Source organism: Falco peregrinus, chromosome 6 (genome assembly GCF_023634155.1).
Source record: "Falco peregrinus isolate bFalPer1 chromosome 6, bFalPer1.pri, whole genome shotgun sequence".
Classification (NCBI taxonomy): Eukaryota; Metazoa; Chordata; class Aves; order Falconiformes; family Falconidae; genus Falco; species Falco peregrinus.
In genome coordinates this window covers 86,921,373-86,942,114 of record NC_073726.1, presented here as the reverse complement: position 1 = coordinate 86,942,114, position 20,742 = coordinate 86,921,373, and the positions used below count along the sequence as shown (strand labels likewise).

The 20,742-nt window shown below is 46.2% G+C and overlaps 1 protein-coding gene across 1 annotated transcript; it reads right to left on the bottom strand.

The window, feature by feature from the left end:
• Positions 1–1,124: 1,124 nt before the first annotated feature.
• On the bottom strand, positions 1,125–20,316 carry ILDR1 (immunoglobulin like domain containing receptor 1). Its single transcript, XM_055808729.1, has 8 exons — positions 20,201–20,316; positions 17,029–17,199; positions 14,651–14,800; positions 13,799–13,918; positions 13,499–13,645; positions 9,026–9,157; positions 6,409–7,208; positions 1,125–5,352 (listed from the first exon to the last, which is right to left on the bottom strand). The coding sequence occupies exons 1-8, from the start codon at positions 20,253–20,255 to the stop codon at positions 5,311–5,313; spliced, it is 1,617 nt and encodes a 538-aa protein (XP_055664704.1). The 5' UTR covers positions 20,256–20,316; the 3' UTR covers positions 1,125–5,310.
• Between the last annotated feature and the right edge of the window lie 426 nt (positions 20,317–20,742).

Sequence of the window (20,742 nt, the reverse complement as noted above, 5' to 3'; positions counted from 1 at the left end):
GAATTGGGATTGTTCAGCCTAGAGGGGAGAAGGCTCCAGGGAGACCATATTGCAGCCTTTCAATACTTGATGGGGCTGATGAGGAAGACAAAGACTTTTTTCCCCAAGGCCTGTAGTGACAGGACAAGGGTAAACAGTTTTAAACTGAAAGAGGACAGATTTAGATTGGATATAAGGAAGAATTCTTCACAATGCAGGTGGTGAGACGCTGGAACAGGTTGCCCAGAGAAGTGTGGACACCCTATCGTTGGAAGTGTCGAAGGGCAGGCTGGATGGGGCTTGAGCAACCTGATCTAGTGAAAGACGTCCCTGCTCAGGGCAGGGTAGATGAGACCCAAACCATTCTATGATTCTATGATAACCTCTCCCCAGGCTCCCTGGGGACTTGGTCCCAGTTAGAAAGTGGTTGCATTGCCGCTGTAGGGTGTGTTTTCCCATGGGTCGAGTTCCAAGCGCCTGTTGGGTCTTCAGTCAGGCCAACCATCTGTATTTGGCACACACAGCCACTGAGCAGCAAGGGGAAGAGACAGGAAGGCTGCAACACCGAGCTACAAAGGGTCTTAGCTAAGGGGGAATGGGGAGGACTTAAAGGCATAAATGAAGCCTTCTGTGTGAGACCCAACAGACCTCCATTCTTATGTCAGCTGCTTATTCATGAGGTGACTGTCACATGTGGAAAGTGTGAAAAGCTCAATCAGTATCTTCATTTATCAACCAAACACAATTTCTAGAAGACTTACTTTCTCACAGAGCTCAAAGTACTTTAGAACCAAACAGTAAGTGTTCTTGTTTCACAGACATGGCAGCCAAGTCACCAATTGCTGTGGTGGGTCACATCATTAAAGAGGGCTGCCAATGGTTTCCCAGACGTTTCTCCACTCTCTGGGTGAGTATTTAATCAAATTATCTTCTTTCTTAGAAAAACGTCTCCCAAAATAAGAACAACAACAAATCTCCCGTGCAAGCAAACCATTTTGCATTTTTGCTCAAAAAATAACAACAGAAAATTCTTACTAATGTATAAGAAGGTTAATTCCAGAAGAACAGAGAATTTTCAGTTCCATTTCTAGCACAAACACTAAAAAGCAATTTACGATCTAGGAAGAACACACAAGAGCCACTGGTTGAAAGTTCTCTTATATTTTAATTATACATTTGACAGTCATTGAAGAGAATCTACACATTTACCATCTGCTTTTACAGTTGGAATAATATGCAGAAGGCACATTATAGGCATTAAACTTAGCAGAAATAGCAACAAGCAGTCATTACTTGTGGGGGTTAATTTAATATAACCTCAAGTGTCATCCTCTCCTATGTCAGGTCGACAAATGGAAGGCTCTAACCACATTAAGTGGGTGTTTTAAACTGATGTGCTGCTGGAGGTAGTTACACGTAGGGGACTTGGCTACCCTATGTAGTAATACGGACTGCTGAACAGCTTTGCATTGTGGTTGTTATCACACAGGTAGCTTCTCCCACCCTGAAGTTTGCCTAACTTTAGCTAGTGCTATCATGAATACAATCCCAGAGATAGCAACTGGGCATTTCAGCACTTTCTACTGCCAAACAGGCACTTGCCAAGACCAGATCAATGATTGCACAAGAAGCAGCTCGTGCCCTCCATTCCTGGAATGGCATTCTGGAATGGCAGGGCGCTCTGCAAATAAGCAAGAAAGCCAGTTATCACAAGTTATCAAAGAAAAATTACATGATTTTTTTATCTCTCTTATGAATCTCTGGTTGGAGGTGGAAAGCAGCTGACAGGAGTAGCATGGGTGTCCTTATCTACCCTATGTGGCATGGTCACTTACTCATTACATTATTATTTTAAATTAGGGTAACTCCAGTGGCTATCACAGCACTTTATCTGAGACAGAAAATTAATTCTTGAGGGTAAGGTATATTCCTTCAACTACATGACAGAAAGAACAGAAGTCTAGAAGGGCAGTAACTCCTGTATGTGAAACATATTTAACCTTTTTCATCGCAAATGGGCTCATATAAACATCAGCTCTTTGGAATGGCTGAAAAATTAAGCATGAATAAACTGCAGCTTAGAAAGAATGAGGTTAGGCTATTTCCTACTGTTATTTCTTTCAGTGTGCAGTATTTGAGCTGCTCAATTCCCTCTCTCTTTTAAAAAGTCAAAGACCCTGTGATCTTACTGGAAAAAAAAGAGTCCACCTAGTATTGTGCAGTGCTGTCACAATGGCTTTCTTGCCAATTTCTAGCCAATTAAAAATAGAAATATGCATTCAAAGCAGAACCTATTTCCTTCCGACTTTTCTGTCTGCTTGCAGTTGTAAAGCATGCATGTATAGATTTCCTTTGTCATTATTTCACAGCACACCAATTGGTGTTTTATGAACTGCAGTGGTCTGTGGACCAGTAAACCTGGTACCATTTCTGCTTCCCTGCTGGATAACATAATCTTCTTCTGTCACAATTTAAGATGTGACAGAATTAAGACCAAGATACAATCAATTTTCCCTGAAGAGCTTTGTTTAATGTTTCTGTAAATATGAACAAAAGTGACTGAAGAGGAACTCAAGTATGATAAAGATAAAACTCTTCAGACTTCACACAGCACAAATTGTGTTCACGCAATCTACAATTAGTCACCCTAGCTCAATTGCGGGGACTAGAGTAACAAATAAAGACGGAAGGCTTCTTCATAGGATTTAGATAAAAAAAGCACAGCCTCTGCAGTTAGCGTGCGCATCCTACAGCGGCAAGCTTCAACAGCTGCTACTGTTACACAGAGTCAGCTGGGTTTTCTTGCTGTGTGAGGGGGTTCTTACTCTTGGGGAAACTTGCTGAATGTTGGCTTATACACACTTGAATGTGAAGGAAAGGGAATTCTTGCCCATGCTACCATCTTGGGATCTCATCTGATGTCTCAATAGCCTCTATTCTTGACAGAGAAAGGAGAAGCCCTTCCCTGAAACCCAGACATTTGGGCTGGGTTGAGAGGATAGGAAGAAGTTGTCCTGCATGATGTATGGACCTACTGGAAGCATGAGGAGTGAGTCAAATTCCAAACCACCAATTCAGCCTCTGAGGGTAGAACCTGCAGGGCCCTGGGTATCTGCTATAAGTCACCAGAGGGGAATGCTAAAGTCAAAACAGGATGCTAGTTTTCAAAGAAGCAGCCCCATATTATTTTCTGTCATTGCAGTCACCATAAACTCCTCTTAACTAATAGAAATACTAGTCTATCATAGAAGAGGGGGTGCATAAAATCCTCATAATATCATTACATAAGAATAAAAACTATTCACAGCCAGTGGCTGAGAACCAGATTCAAGAGTGATACTGGCTTTGCAAGTTCTGCGAACACACTTAATTCTCTATATTTCAGACGTAACTCATGGGTCAGCTCACACTTTTCACCGTTTGTGTTCTCATGGAGACAAGGACTACACTTAATAGAGCCTTCCTGACTTTGGAGTTAGTCTTTTAGCACTTATATCTCTTTTTTGTGCTAGCCATCAACTGCTGGTGAACAGCCCCTGTGTCTTCAAAAAGTAGGCATTTAGTTCTGAAATGAAGTCAACCAGAGAAGCCAGTGGGTCCTGCTGCTTCATCTCCATACACAGGAATTAGAAATAAGCACCATCAGCCAAGGAACTGTAGGAAAATGAGCACTCTCTGTAGTAGCCTTTGGTCAACCAGCAACCTCATCAGATATCCAGTTAGGAGCATTTGCTATCCCATCGTTGTCCAAAGAAAAGAAGGAGGTGGGCAAATTGAAAGCCTCTCCAAGTCAGTCTTCCAACGGAAAGTGTAAGGACATCAGTAATTAGGACATTAAAGAACAAATAGTAGCAAGTGTCCCGTGTGGCACTGGCTGGCAAATAAGCTAGGCAATGCAGTCATTGATACTGGCAAATCTCTAGTGCCTCTGGGTTACAAAATAATTCACAAGATGCTTCAAAAGCTCCTTGCCAACAGTTGAGTCTCTTGAATCCAAGAAGTGCCTTTGGCAAGCTATTTTCCCACGGAAACATCCAGCATCCAGAGAACCTTTCTTTTTCCAGCACATTTTAAATGAAAAGAGTAGATGAATCAGACCAAGGAGAAACGGCAAGTTTTCCTCCTTTGCAACTGGCTTCAGAGCATAAAGAAATTCTGTGTCCTAGCTGCAAGGTGAGAGATGAGAAAACCCTGCAATCTAGCTACAGATCAGATGGACCACATATTCAGAGTTGGTAAGTGTCAGGGTAAAGACCAAGGACAGTAGTAAAAACAGTGACTGTGAGACTTCTTCAGAGCCCTTTGTCCCACCCCGTGTATATGATGCATGGCACAGAGAGCAAAGGGAGAATATAAAATGCATGAAAAAGCACACACGGCTTAGGAAAGATATATCCACCAAGGCCATGCTTCCCAGTGTTGAAGGAAGTTCTGGTCCACAGTGTGAGGGACTGAAGTCATACCTTGCTCAGTCCCTGTAGGGATGGCCAAACCTTGGTAAATCTAGCCCTTCAAGTTTACAAATAAATTCAAGTCTGAGTTAAAAACTAGGAACAACTATTTTTTAAGGCACTAAGGTCTAAGCTTAAAGTAGGGCAGGTTGTTTCAGTCAATATAGGGCAGACAAGCTGGCAATTTGCAGATGTGCTAGTGAGTCTTTTTTAAAGCAGTCAAACATCCTTCCAACAGCATGGTCCTTCTGTTTGGGAGAGAGGCTTACTGGGGACAAAAGGAAGCAACTGCCCCAACTATGCAGAGCAGCCAGGCAGAAGCAGCAAACATTACACATTCTGAAGCCCAACAGTGGGCCTTACAAAGGAGATGCCATGCCTCCCATACCAGACTCCCAGGAGACCAGATCAGATGACCTCCAGAGGCCTCTTCCAACCTCTATTATTCTACTGTCCTGTGACTTTACAGTTCTGTGATCACTGGAGCCCTTATTCAGTAACTGGTGTGCAAAGGACCAGTATTCTACAGAGTAGGCTCCTTGCAGTAACAAGGCACCTAACAAAGACAACTGGTACCTCTCTTTAAAGGCTTGGGAAGATACCATTTACTGAAAAAATCTGCTGTTTCCAATAGAATGTTTTCAACGGACCACAGCCCATTGCAAACCTAAGTTTCCACATCACAGCAAGAATAAAAATGGGTTATATATTGCTTTCATGAGGACTAGAGATAGATTCTTCAGAGTTGGAAGTCCAAAGGGAAGCTGCTTCATCTATTTTTTTGCTGGTTGTCTGTTTGATTAAAAGCAGGCATCCCAACCTACATAGCAGAAAAGCTAAGAGGAGTCCAGTGGGATTCTTAGTTCTTTCAGTAGTGGCATTAAATGACTATGCTTCTTGCACTGTGGGAACTTCCTCTGTCCTGCAAGAGAAAACAGAAGATTCAGGAACAAGGAAAGATGAATGGAAATCTTGTGCCTTCCTTCCTGCTCTGAGCACCATAATGAAACCATTCACACATACATACATCCATCCCAGCTGGAACTAGAATGGCACTTCCTTCCAAAAGTTGGAAGGGAAAACGATAATGTGCAAAATACGGCCTTTTGGGAAGACTCCCACCTGGTATATGGTAAGGGACACGACATTTTTTTTATTTTAGAAAAACATTTTTTAAGGGGAATATGCTGTCTAGCTTGGAGACTAGCAATTGCGATATGAAGATTTTCACACTTAGGTTGCTACCTGAAATCTAGTCCCAGCGTAAACTGACAAGATGAGCTGTGACCAATAGCTGTTCACTGCCCATATAATGCACATTCCGTTCTCAGGAGTCCCAACAAGCGAGCCATCCTCTTCCACCCAGCCTGGAGGACCACACATTTCTCACCGCTATAGCCACCCATGATCGTAAAGCCCATTTCATGTAGTTTTAGGCATCTTACCTGAATGCTTTCCCATATGAACAATCTTAAAAATCTCACCAAGATACTATAAAAAGTAAATGCTGGAGAATGATAATAGGATAATCATGCACGTGTTAAAAGAAATCAGAAGTAAACCAACACAAGAGAGGGTTGCAGAGGGTTGCCCAGTATTGCTGCCTGCACTCTGGAAGTGCTTTTTCCCCAGGCAATGCCAGGAGAACAGCTACTTTAACACCAACACATACATAGAGCCCCAAATGACTCTAGGTGGGGACAGGAGTGAGAAGGTATAGTATGTCACCTGGTGTGGGATGTGACGGGACCTGCTTTGTCTGACTGCTCACTTGGTCCCTGAACTCACTATGGCCACGCAACTTGTCTGAAGGCAGGGAACTCGGCAGCCTTTTCACAACCAAGCTGCACAGGGCACCCGGCGCTCCTTGCCCTCCGTTTGAAAGACAACAGGCTGCAGAAAGTAACAAACGTTCACTCTCACACCCCAAAACCCACCTCTTGCCTCGGATGGGAAAGCAAAAAGGCGGCTGACTCACCGATCGTGGCCCCACGCTGCCTTTTTGCTTCTTCTCCTGACCTGGGATGATTTCTAATGAGCGGTAACTGGGGGGCTTATCTTCCGGCCATTCCCGAGACCGGTGCCGCCGCCTGCGGTTTGTCGCTGGGAGACGGACTTGCTCTTCTGAGGAGCTACACGACCCCCGGCGAGAAGGGGGAGAGTAGCTGTGCCGCCGCTGACCTGAGCTGTTGCTCCTGCTGGTATGGTGCTGGTAGTCTCGCCTTCCTGCGGGCTCCTGTCTCCAGTCACGACGGTGGCTGGAGCGCTCCTTGGCCTCCTCTGGATAGAAGCTGCAGCTGCTGCTACTGCTCTTGCCCCTCTCAGCCTGGCGTGGTGGTGACACATCCCATCTGGAGTGCTGGGGCCTCCCATTGTAGCCGCCTGTCCTCTGCCTCTGAGAATGGTCCTCTCGCTGCCTGTCCCGACTGTAGCTAGAATGAGAATCCTCACCGGAAGGCAAGGGCCACCTCCGGTTTTCCCTCCTTTCCTCAGCTGCAGAATCCCAGTATCTGGGGGTGCGGGCCGCTCTCTGTGGCCGTGAGGAGTTGCTGCTCCCATGCATGGAGGAGACATGATCAGCAAGAGGAGGTGACACGATCTCGGAGCCCAGGGAGGACAGCAAGCTGGGCTGGGCAGCCTGCCGCTGGTGGGGGGGTGGCTGGAGCTGTGGCATGTTAAGATTTTGGATTTCAGATTCCAGATAGTCCAAAACACCCTTGTTAGGTGAAAGCTGAGCCTGGGGCTGCACAAGTGGAAGACTGTTCTGCAGAGACACATCTAAGGATAAAAGCACAGGAGATGCAGCAATTCAAGGGGAAAGAATAAAGAGCGAGCCCTTCTGCACTAATGATCCTGGCGGAGTCCCTTTGGGACCTTTCTTCTCCTGCTCCTCCTCGCTACAAGAGCTGCACAAGTCTCAAGCACCACAACCAGCACATCCAGGTCACATGAGGTAAGGTGCAAAGAGCAGTAAATTTTTTAGTAAGTAGTATTATTTAGTAAGTTTTATTATTTTTTAGTAACTTTTTTTAGTGTTTTTTAGTAAGGAAGCAAAGTTGCAGCATGATCTGTGTTTTGCACAGCAGAGAGGTAAGCATCCAGCACACCTGGAAATACAGTTTATGTATTTAAAAAGAGGAACATTTTTTTCCTACAGCATTGATACCAAATTTTATTTAAAAAAAAAAAAAAATCAGAGGAATTTCATAGTGGTTCCTCTTATATCTCTTTGAACTGAAATAAGTATGAAGCAATACCGCAAAAGAAAAAAAATTATATACATGTACACATGCACACACACACACATATAGATATAAGTAGCAAATGGAGAAGTTTCTTTGCTAGGAGACTGGTCCAGCTCTGGAACAGTTACCCAAAGAAATCATGGAATCTCCACCCTTGCAAATTTCCAAGATTCGGCTGGACAAAGCTACAGCTAATGTGACTGAGGTTGGTGACAGTCCTGCTCTGAGCAAGAGGTAGGACTAGATGACCTTAGAGGTCTCCCCTACCCAACACCTCTGAAAAGCTGACCTGAAATAAATTTAAAGGAAACTTAAGCACAGGAGATTCAAGCACTGTGAAAACACAGGCTAAGATACTGCCCGAGGAACTTGCCCATTTTCTGCCAGCACGCACACGGATTTCCCTGAGAAGACTCAGTATATTCTGTCTTAAATCACGGTGGCTCAGTCACCAGCTCTTCCTAAGGAAAAGTTGTGCCCTGGCTAGGAAAAAAATGGTACCTGTAGAATTAACTAGCGGGCTAAAAAAGTGTATGAATCTAGCATTTAAGATGTTTGCAAACAATTTCTTCAAACAACAGTTAAAGACTCATCAGACACACAGTAAATCTGTGACTGCCATATAGTGATGAAAAGCTAGTATCAGATGAAAAATATGCTATATTTATTTGAGAAGTTATTATGTTAAATTCCCCTATCTTCCTTGAGCAATTAAATAACATTACTGGTAATAAGTTATTACTTATTTCTCTAGGACTTCAGAAATTTAATCTTCCCTCCCCCAACAAAGTTACAAATAGATATCACTAATACAAGCAATTCTGGGGCAGAACAACTGGAAAATTCTTCCTCATTTATTAGGAGTCCTTAATTTCTTGCTGCATGCAGGCTAGATCTATGGCACAGAAGGCAGTTTGCCCTTAATCATTTGAAGACTAGACATTTGATAAGAACTCAAAACAAATTGCAACTCACTTGTCCTGTCAATTTTGGCTATAAGGAGTTGACCGTGACCAACACAGCAGAACAAAGAGACAGTACCCTCCTCTACCACATGAAGCAAGATAAGCTGGGTATATTTACCCTGCAGTTGCTGGGGTGTAGCACAGATATACCTTAGTTAGCATTAAACCACTGCACCCAGCACGGAGCCTAGCAAGGCACTTAAGATGGATAGACTGTATTTATCCACCCAGGCAAGTCTATAGTACATTGTAGATGCAGCAGAGCTGTCATGCTAGGAACATCTTTCTTTCTTCTGTAGTAGAGAGGCTAAAGTCTCACTGCTGAACCTCTCCTTTACCTGTCTCTCTTTCTGATTTCCCTCTGAAACTATGCCCATGGTCTCACCTTGTTGCAGTAGAGGGTTCAGCTGGTAAGAGGAAAGTTGCGAGTTCCTGTCGCCACCTCCATAGAACATGTTGGGTGACATCCAAGGTGCAAGTGCCTGAGCCTGCTTCATGAACCGATGCCGTTCCAGTACTGTAAAAGAAGAAGAAAGCTTACAGCATCTATTCTGGGAAGCACAGCTTGCAGACCACGTACTGTTTTACTTGATAGACTGTAGCCTTTGGATGTGATCAGATATAGGAAATTCACAGAATGAAAAGCTGTCTCCACTCTGTGACAAAAACAAAACAGAGCACAGGAAAGTCCAATATGAAGTTGTACAGCTTCAAAAAGATACCTCAAACAGAAGAAAAGGGTTACTGCCTGACACTCAGTACAGTTCCAGCAACTGGAAACAAATGGCACCATGATTAAGTACACAGCACATAACCAAATGCAAGACTTCCACCTGCCCTGTCGTTATGAGTACAGTTGCAGAAAGGGGGGAAAATGTTTCATACAGCAAGACATACTACACTATTTTTTCACTCTTTAAACTCTTCCAGCTCATCATTGGTCCTTTCCTGTTTTGGCTTTGATTTACAGCTAAACAAGACCTTTTTTTTGCCACCTTCATGTAGGCTCTGTCCAGATCATATTTTCCACACCATAATCCACCATTTCCTCTCTGTTCCACAAACAGGGCACTCAGAGATACACTGTCTAGCTTCTCCCTTTCTAGTCCTTCAACCACTCTTGCCTCTCTCTCTGTAATTTACCTCAGCATGACTGCTAAAATTAAATCCCTTAGAGCAGCGTGGTCAAACTGGTGAACAAACTGAAGTTCCTGTCCTCAGCAGCAATGTCCAATGTGCCAAAAGAGCAAACTCAGTGGAAATTTCTCCCCCTCACTATTTTTCCACCACTGCTAATTCCAGACCCCTCCTTTGTGGGGCCAGGCTCCAATTCCACTTCACTTTTTTCAATGTTTCCATCACGCCACCTCTACAGAGACAACCTTACCATCCCTGTCTTCAAAACCATTGCTCATTGCTGCTTCTTTTTTGGAAGTACCTAAAAGCATCTTATGGAAACCTGCTTCTACCACAGACGATCAAAACTTAAGTATACAAGCAAGTAAATTTTGCAAGCCCCAGCCCTTACCAAGTCTGACACTGCATGGTTTGTCATTACTGGGTTAGGCTTTTCTGCAACAGGGCCTTTGCAGAATTCCCTTTACATGGTTTCTCTGGAGTTTCAGAAGCAGCAGGCTTTTACTGCAGCCTCTTCTCGGGTCAGGCATGAACAGAACATCCCTGGCTGTACAGTTCAGGAGACAGGAATGTAATTGCCTTTGAGACTTTTACCCCTCTGATAAATCTGACTGAAGTTGGCTGATGAAATTAAAAGCTATTGGAGGGAAAAAGAGATAGGGGATAGGCAGACAGGTTGACTGCATAAGCTTTGCTTCTTTAAGAAACCAGGATACAGCTAAGCTCCAATTAATTCTGTCCCCTGGGCTCATCTGCAGCAGACAGCATTTAGACTGCACGCTCTTTGGGACTCAGCTCTCCATTTTGGGTAGCACGCCAGTTATTAAAACATGTTCTCCTATAGCTGTTTCACTGAATTTACAAGAGCACCACTTGCAGCAAAACAGGGACTGACCATGCCTCTCAGCACATCCTTCCTTATCCCCACAGTTCATGCAATTCCACGCCACACTCCCTCCTCCTCCTCCTCCTCCTCCCCAGCCTGGCTCCAACCAGAGTGAACTACAAAGCTAGAAACTTCAGGGGTTTTAACCCTGATACTCTGATTTTCCTTCAAAGCTGTGTGGCCAGAGGTAGCAACTCTCAAGCATTTTATGTCCGACTTGCTTCGTTAAATTTTTTTCCAAAGCAATTTTCCTCCAGTTTATGTTTCAAACTTAGAGGAAGAGGAAAATGAAAAAGGGTAAAAAGAAGGGAAAGGCCTTATCTCTTCCTCTCCCATTCCTCCAGTTATCCCCTTGAGAATGTCCTAGAATTTAAGTGCATGTCCCTGAGTTTTGTCCACAGTCTTTGCCTGAGGAGTGAAAGGCTCAGCAGCTCTGGGCATACCTACTTAGGGTATGAAGGAAGTCACTAGGACCAAGGGCATCCTCTGTCCCTATAATTCTCTGATCTCTCCCTGCAGCTGAACAAATGAGAATTATCCTTGGACTTCCTTCCCCAGATACTCTGCCCTCCATTTTGAACCCAATATATACACTGGTTCCCTACCTGAAAAATGGAAATAAAGTTACAGATCCCTTTTTAAAGTGAACATATTTATCTGAGGAAGGTCAGATTCACCCTTATGCCAAAACTCATACCTGCTATAAAAAAATTAAAAATTTGTCAGAATTTCATGTTGTTCCCTCCACTTACTCTCTGCTGAGAAAGGTTGTTCTTCACCTTTGACAGACTTTCCAGCTGCTGGGCCAACTATCCAATTATAAAAAATATATATATATATTTTCCAACCTAGTCAGACCCAGGTGCAAGTATATCCTATTTTGCACCAATTCATTAGTGGAAGAAGTCCACAGTAAAAAAGGACCTAATAGGAACAGAAGGAAGTCATATGTTTATTTACCCTGGTAGGCTTTTCTCAGAGCTTTCCACGGGGAATGTAATTGGCTTGCTGCTGGGGCATGTTTAATATTTCTGTACACCAATTCTGAATTACTCAAACAATGCACTTCTTTTATTGCTAGGTTCAAAATCATGTTAGTTAATGACCTGACTGCAAACACCCAGAATTACCTTGCCTCGACGGCGTCTAGGGCTGTTCAGCGGGTCTGTGCTGCCCTCTAGTGGCCGATAATTGGGAAGAAATCACCAGTACTCGGCTCGCACTTCAACTCGTAAAACCGCTGAGGATTTCTGCCTTCTCTTCAGCCAGATGGAACTATTATTCCTCAGGACTGTTTTTGAAGATGCCCCCTGTATCTATCTTGTGGTTTTTAAGGCCTCCAGTTCATTTCTTGGAGTGGAAAGAAGTCAGGCAGGATGAAATTAAGAGAAGGTGCACCAGAGGAGGGGAGCGGGCACAAGGATCCCTTGCAAAGGGGATAAAAAGGGCAAGCAGCTAGGATGGAAATTACAGCCACAGAATGCAGCAGCTAGTCCAGGAGGCTGGATTTGTCTGTACCTTCTCTCATGAGCAGGGAGAGGTTTTGGCAACCTTGCAAGAATCCCCCCTACCTATCCTCAACAGGAGGCAGGAAAGACAACAGCAGCAGTCTAGAGTGTGCCATCATCTCCTACAGCACAGAAAACCAAAAAAACGAGCTCACACATATTCTGAATCCCTTTTTTGATGAGAACTAGGAAGCCTGGAGGTGTGAGCCTTTTATCTCCATCACCTCTCTCTCCCTTCATGGAAACTAATTTTTCTGCCAAATTTCCATAGCCTCCTCAACACCATGCATTTTATTTGACAGCCTGTAAAGCCCCCTGAAACTGTTTTGGTTTTAGCAGTAAGAGTGATGCTCTGTTCACTCTTTGCAAGGGCTAAGCAAATTAAGCTTAGATTTAAAACTTGCACAATTTACTGACACCCAAGGTACCAAACAGCTCTTTTGTGGGTAAACCAAATAGCTCTTTTGTAGGTAAAGGGAAACCAGAAACAACAACTCCTTGTTCATAAATCCTCTCCTTGCAGCATCTGGGGAAGAATCTCGTGATTCAGTGATAAATAAATGTATTCATTGCGTTTTGTTTTTGTCAGGTTGTGTAAGCTGCAGGGGAACTAGTCCACCTTGTGTTACTACTAAGTAACACAGAAGTTGTATGTATGACTTTAGCAGCTAAAACACCAACGTGGCCTTATTACGAGAACAGGGTCTGGCTGCAGAATTGTCATTACTGCTAAAAACAACACAAAGTTTCTCTTGACCCTCAAAACCTCAGAATGCATTTGCAGGGTTGACCACCAAGAGAGACCATGTTTCTCTTTTCTTTCTCATCACTTCCTTCCCCAAAGAAAAACAAACCCTTTTTCTTGTGGAAGGAGCAGCTCAGAAATAACATGAAGAGAGAAAATTCCAATTTTTACATAATTACCTCCCAGAGCAACACATTTGAAGGTTAGGCCAGTTTGGAGAGTAGTACCAAAGCACTGGCTTACCTTTCTCACGTGCACATGCACCACAAGACAGGGAAGAAACGTCCTGAGCTACTCATACAAGGGATCGTGCCCTGGATGACATGACAGAAGTTTGTTGCAAGGTGTGAGTGAGGAGGAAGTTCTGCAAGTAAGACATAGGGGAGCAAGACGGGCTCCATGTATCCTAGCTTTCCTCCTCTAAGCTCAGATAAGCTGGTCAAGGAGGTCACACTGGCCAAAGAAATGTCTCAGTCTATATAGACAGTGAATCAGAGGGAGAAAGTGGAGCTCAGGAAGGTCCCAGTCAAGCTTTTGTCTTGACAGAAGCCATGAATGGACGCACGTTTGCTTGAACCTCACCTTCCTCATTACAGCAGCACCGGGTTGGGCAGCAGACACATGGGATGTGACAGCAGCAGTACTGGGGGCAGCACTGGCACCAGCATACTCCAATCAGCAGAAGGAGGAGGAGGCCACCGAGAATGATAAGGAGTACTGTGAGCCAATCTATGGGAAAAACAGAGAGAGAAAGAGGATCCTGATGTACCTAGGCATAGTAAGTTACTAAGCACCTCTCCACTGCTGGAGACGTGTCGGCATAGGGAAGAAGAGAACAAGAGGAGATATCTCCCACCCAGGCAACAAACTACAGGCACTTACGGAGAACAATCAGCTTAACTTCTTTGTCCGCATCACCTGAGGTATCTCCTGGAGCTTCCACAGTGCAGTAGTACACGCCATGGTCCCACCACATGACCTCACTGATGACAAGGTCTGCCCCTGCGGGAGGAGGACTGAGAGGTCAGTGGATTATTTGGGACTGACAGACACTAAGAGGGCCCTCTGCCTGCAGGTGACACACAGTACTGCATCTCCCCTCTTCCCAAGCGTAGCCATCACTGTCAAACCATCCCATTTCGGTCCATTGAGAACTCCCGTAAACAGCATTAACTGCCAGTCCCTTTTTTCTTCGTGTTGCTAGAAGGCAATGCTACTCCGAAGTGGGACTAGTTCTGTGTGGAGTGAAATAATCAGCGTGCTGCCGGGTGATGCATGTTAACAGATACTGTCTGCTGCCAACTGCCAACCCTACTGGTTTTGGAACACAGCTCATTGTCCCCATTAGGCCAGCTATCCCAATAACTACTCTGGCAGGAGCGAATAATACTGCTTCAGGGAAAGCAGGGAGGGAGCATATTATATACCTGGACAATTATGCAATACTTCTTAGAAGAAAGAACTGCTTTCTAGCCTCTGGGCTCCTCAGCTTGCTGTTGTGCTCCTCAGCAAAATGCTCAGGCATCTTCAGCTCACCCTTAGCTTGTAATGCCTCCAACACCCTCAGGCCAGCTGGGGCCAGGGCCCTTCAGAGCTCTTACTCCATTGCCATCTCACAGAATACGTGAGCTACAGATGACATCAGTCATGTTTCTGCTTCTTTTCACACTTAGTAGGCCCAGATACAGGATAGTTACTGAGTTCACTGCCTGTGTGGGAGGTCAAGTCACTTACGGTTCTGAATGGTGATCTTTCGTTGTTGGTAGTCAATACCCAGCACAGGCTCCTTCTGCCCGTATTTCTGGATGACAATGCGCACTTTTCGCTGGCTGTCGTTGCAGTCGTCAGACGGGTCCTGGCCAAGAGCTAAACCAGCCTGGTATGCTACAAACACACATCATCCAATAGGATGCCAAAAGTTATTTCAAAGAACCAACTTCTATCGCCCAGTGAACAGCAGAGAAACCCTTGAATGCACATATGCATTTGCTTTGGTTTAGTAATACAAAGCGTGGCTTCAAACCAGCAAAGCCAAGTTGATCTGGAGTACTCAAAAGCAAACAGAGGTAGAGCCACAGGAATGGCAGAAATGTTGAGAACGTAGGAGCTGCAGAGGAGATGCCTCCTGTACTCACAACTGAAAGAACAACAGTAGAAAGAAGCTAATGGTGGTAGGCTGGAGGGTAGCACCCAGTATGAAGATAAACTATAAGGAAAAAAAGTCATAAAACTCCCAGGAGTACCGGAACTAAAACAAAAGTCTGATTATTTTCCAAACAAAATCTCCAGACATACATGAACTGCTGTAGGGATTACCTCCCCTTCCCTCCTGTATCCCATTAGCTGTTGTGGGGCTCATAAAGACAGAAAAGAATCCATCAACTGATTCCACCTAAGGATTATGTGTAGAGACACCTAACAATTAATGGAGGACTAGAGGCAATTTCTGTGCAATACTCTTATGACAGACTCGCAATATAAACTAACAATTAATTGAAAGGTATTTGGGAAATGAGATTTGGGGAGGTAACTGATACAGTCAGCATTGTCTATAGCGGGCTTGCAGTGAAGACAGGAGAGGACAAAGCTTGTCAAAGGCTCCTCCATTGCTGTATCTACAATGAATCATGAAGAGCAGACCAAACTAAGCAAACACAGTGACCTTCATGCTTTCCGTCCCTGCTGGGGCTATTAGCTTGAGCCTGGGCTCAAAGCACTCACAATATGTTAGGATCAGCAGAGCCACAGACCCAGCTGCTTGTGGACTTGGCTGTAGAGCACTTGGTAACATGCCTACTCAACCCATCCAGACTGCATAAGGGGAGTTTGGGCAACAAGACACCAAACAAGTCCAGGCTTCCCACCTGAAACTCAGTCTTAAGCGTGCAGTTAAGGTAAGGCTGGCCATCTTAAACATACTGCAGGGTTTATAGAAAATGGAATGGAATATTTCAGTTGGAAGAGACCTACAAGGATCATCTTGTCCAACTGCCTGACCACTTCACGGCTCACCAAAAGTTAAAGCATATTATTAAGGGCATTGTCCAAATGCCTCTTAGACACCATCAGGCACGGGGCATCGACCACCGCTCTAGGAAGCCTGTTCCAGTGTCTGACTACACTCTCGGTAAAGTATTATTTCCTAATGTCAAGTCTGAACCTGCACTGGTGCAGCTTTTAACCACTTCGATGTGTCCTGTCACTGGATACCAGGGAGAAGAGATCAGCACCTCCCTCTCCACTTCCCTTCCTCAGGAAGCTGTCGAGAGGCATGAGGTTGCCTCTCAGCTTCCTTTTTGCCACACTAGACAAACTCAAAGTCCTCAGCCACTCCTCACAGGACATGACTTTCAGCCCTTTCGCCAGCTTTGTTGCCCTCCTCTGGATGCATTCACATACCTGCATGTCCTTCTTAAATTGTGGGGTCCAGAACTACATAGAATATTCACGGTGAGGCTGCACCATCGCTAAATTCAGTGGGATCATCACCTCTTTTGACTGGCTGGTTATACTGTGTTTGAGGCACCCCAGGATGCAGTTCACATACTATCTTAAGAACATCTTAGACACTCCTGAATTAAGGCTGCACACACCAGAACTGGGGAGTGTGGCGAGTTAGCACATGAAGTGCTGCCACTCATACCAAATGTTACTACTTGCAAGTCTTTCTACCCTCCAAAATGCACATTTCTTCTACTTCCTAAAATCAGTAACACCTGGTCACAGGTATCTAGCTCCAACCATGGGACCCCCCGTGGTATCATGAAGTCCATTTGACACAGGGCCTTTGCTTTCAAACATGCTGAAGACTAAGATGGGGCTGCCAAGACTGATGTGTCAAACATGGCTGAGCCTTTCTCCTCTGAGTTGATGACAAGGAGGACAAATTAGCTGCTTTGGCTGGGATTTCTACAACATCACATCATCAAGCCTTGACTTTACAAAGGAAATCACAGACGTGACCTATTTTTTCTTGGAGCGCAGGGAAATACCACCACCCGACCTGGTTTGTGGGCAGGAAGAGGTCAAAAGCCTGTATTACCCAGCAAGAACACCTTCCCCCTCCTTTCCATTTGAAGAGGTAATCCTTAGTGGACAAGCCTGACACTTACAGACTGAGTAGTAGTCAAAGATGGGGTCCTTGCAGAAGGATTTGAAGCGCCAGGTCACCACCACGTCCTGCAGCTGAGCTGAGGTGCTATAGTCACATTTAAGGACAACAGTGGCGAATAAAGTGGTATAACGCTCAATATCCTGCACTGTCACCAGGAGGGAGAGGCAACCTGCAAATGAGAACACGGAAGGCAGTCAGCCTGCAGGAACAGACTTCGCATCGCAACCTTCACTCTGCACCAGACCAACAACTGAAGTACATCTCCCTCAGCTTCATCCAGGACCTGCACCTGTGGACCTCACCAGCCCCTCTGCTGAAGCCATGGAGAGTTACAAACCCTGGTAAGAACGTGAGTCCACCTCTCCCTGACAGAAGGCAGCTTAAGCCAGACACATCGGCCTGCCGTATGGACCAAATTATTTTCTCCAAAGCAACTATTAGTAGCCATTATGTAGCACATCACTCTGTGTTCTCCTTCTGCAGGGGAAAACTGTCCCTCCAAGCTGAGGGAGATAATTTGCTGGGCCCAGAAGCGCACAGGATGGGACGGCCTTGGCTTGTCATTGTAACCAGAAACGTTCTGCAGTGCCATCCATTCCTATAAACACCAAATGAATTTTATCAAGGTCTCCCTAAGATGGTCATCAAAATGTTATGTAGGGGTGACCAGGATTAAGACAATACAACTACAGGGCTGTAGCATCATAGTTAAACACCTGTGTATTGCCACTTTGAAACAACACACATCAATTACCCCCTTTTTTTCCCTTTTTAGTGAAGCTATTGTTATGTATGTTTTGAAGCATCTGTAACAACCTCCACAGCATTTTCTATCCAAGCAGCTGCATCCACTGAGGAAAGTTTTACGAGGTTTCTCACAAGCTATGCTTTATTTCAGCCACACTCCAGACACGTCTATCTTATTCAAACTTTGATAATACAGTAAGTTGTGTTTGTCATTAACAATAGTGAAGTTATCACCAATGGCCTTTGATAAGGGAATACAAACAGTGCAGAGCAAGTGTGGGATGCTTGATCTGGAATACACCTCAGAGAACAGGGCGAGTGTTCCAGTGCGCTAGTTGCTTCTAAGCCAGGGAGCATGACAGCAGGAAAGGAGGCAAAGAAGGGGGAGGCTTGGAAGGTACCAACTTAAAGGGTTGCCATGAACCAACACTCAATTTTATTGTGTACTTAAAGACTTTCCCTCTCCATGTTTTCAGGATGACAGCAAGGGAACAAGGGACCACGTAGTAACATCTGGATCAAAACTGCAAGCATCATTCTTTCAGTGTCCTCTGAGGCTGCACCTCCACAGTATGTTCCAGTCAAATATGAGCTCACTCGGTTTCTACCCAGTGGAAAACATGCTGCAGAGGTGCAACACTGTCTCAACAAGTAATTCCGCAGTACTTGCCCAGTTTCTGGTTTGAAATGGGCTCCCAGTCAGCTAACCCAAAGCACAGGCAGAGCGAACTCATCTGTCTTAAAAATACCACACAAGTACAGAAAGGACCAGGGCAAACTCTGAATGCAAGGCTCTTCTGAAAAATGAAATATACACACATGCACTTACACACAGAAATACCAGCGGCTGTACAAACCTCTAGGAAAACCAAGGATCTGTCATCTTTACAATGCTGTAAAGTCCACACTGGTGACAGGTACTTACAGTTGCTCTTATTTAAGAGCACTGTACTTGTGAAAAAGCTGACCCACAGGCTCTTACCGCAGGAAATCAGAAGAAACCAACCCAAAATCCGAACTCTCAATCTTGTCAAAACCTTGATCTCTTTGTCTATTAAATGAACTCCCATATGAATTTTGACCTGTTGAGGCTCATGGAAACACCAGATTTTCCATGGGTTTCCTACAGCAGTATCTTTCTGGCAAGAATAAAATACTCAAAGTCACTACGTGCTTTTCACTAACAGAAACCAAAGCTTTTTATGAAAGGGATCCTTTCTCGTACCTTTGTTCTGCAAAAGAGTCAGAGTGAAAGGTAAGTTCCATATTTTCTAAAGAAGTTAAAACCCTACTGTTCTCACCAGAGGACAGTTGGCTAGCTCTGCACACCTGATGTTTCATACTAACCTCCCCCAAGAAAACTGAGAAGTTGCGAAATTAAGTCTAGTTCTTAAACTTGGACTGCATTACTCCGTTGCATGTTGCTGTCCTTATCCTGGTCTGGAAGAAAAAATCTGGACACTACCAACCTAGTGAGGCATGGCTACCTCACTGAAGGCAGCTTCACATTGAAGACACTAACCTTCAGAGCCAGCGAGGCCAAGTTCTAGCCAGAATGTCCTGCAGGAATGCAGCTGGCAAGCAAGACGCTCAACAAGCATACCTCCGTATTTTTTTGCTGCTTTTACTGGTTCTCTATGAAAAACTGGACTTTGGTGTTTAAAGCTAAATCATCAGGAAAGACCCAAGCATCCAAGAGGCAAAACGATCACTGTATTTCCTACAGGAGGTCAGAAACCATCAGGCAACCCGCAAAGCTTGGCAGAAAGGGCTCTGCTTGCTGGAGGCCGCTGGTGGACACGGAATCTGTGTGAAAAACTGAACTCTGGTGCTTAGAGCTAAATCATCAGGAAAGACCCAAGCATCCAAGAGGCAAAACGATCACTGTATTTTCTACAGGAGGCCAGAAAACTTGGCAGAAAGGGCTCTGCTTGCTGGAGGCCGCTGGTGGACACGGAGGTGAGCTCCTGCCCTCCATACAAGCGCGTATCCAGCGGGTATGGAAGCACTGCGGCTACACCAGATCCCCGAAGAGGCTGGGGCTGCTGAGCCAGCAGCAAAGGCCGGGGTGGGTGCATGTGACGAGCCCCCCCAGTTCGCCGCCCCCGCTCGGTCAGGCCCCCGCTGGCCGCACGGGAGCCATGCTGGAGGCCGCCAGGAAGCAGCGGCCGCTTCCTCCTGGGAGAGCGGCGAGCCGCGCCCCTGGGGCAGCCCAGCTCCGCTCGCACGGCCTCCGCGCCGAGCTCGGCAAAGCCCCGCGCCCCCCGGCCAGGGAAGGGCTCCAAGGGGGGGAACAACGCCCGCCCGGCCCAGGCCGCCCCTTCCCCTCGCCGCACCACGTTAACCCGGGCACAACCCCCGGGCGCCTCCTGGGCCGCGGCCCCCGTGTGCCACAGGGGCGTCCCAGGGCGTCCCACACTCACCGGCCGGCAGCCAGGCCAGCAGCAGCGCCCACCGGCAGCGCCCGAGCGGGGCCATGGCGCGGCCTCCTCCGCCCGCCCGGGGCCGTCGCGCCGGGCCACCCCACCGCGCCCACGGGCCCTCCCCATCCGGTGGCACCTGTCCCAGGGCCGCCGGCCGCAGTCCCCTCCCCCCGCCGCCGCCCCCGCCCGCCCTGCCGGCAGGTGCGCCTCCCTGCGCCGCCAAGCCGGACAGGGCGCCGGCCGCCAGCTTCAGAAACGGCTTTAAAGAGTGGGTTTATATAAAAACCGCGCCCGCAGGTGTACGTGGGGGCACGGACACAGGCACGTTCCGCCTGAGCGCCGCCGCCCGGGGAAACACGCCGCAACCGGCCGCGGCACCTGCGGCGCGCTACGGGCAGAAAGCTGCCGAAGCCGCTTTACTTTCCCGCTGATTTTGAGGAGACCGCAACGGTGACCAAAAGAGATTCACCTGGAGAAACCCCCCCCGCCACCCCCAGCCGGCAGCCCCTGCGGCTTGTAGCGGAACGGTGCTTCGCCCCAGC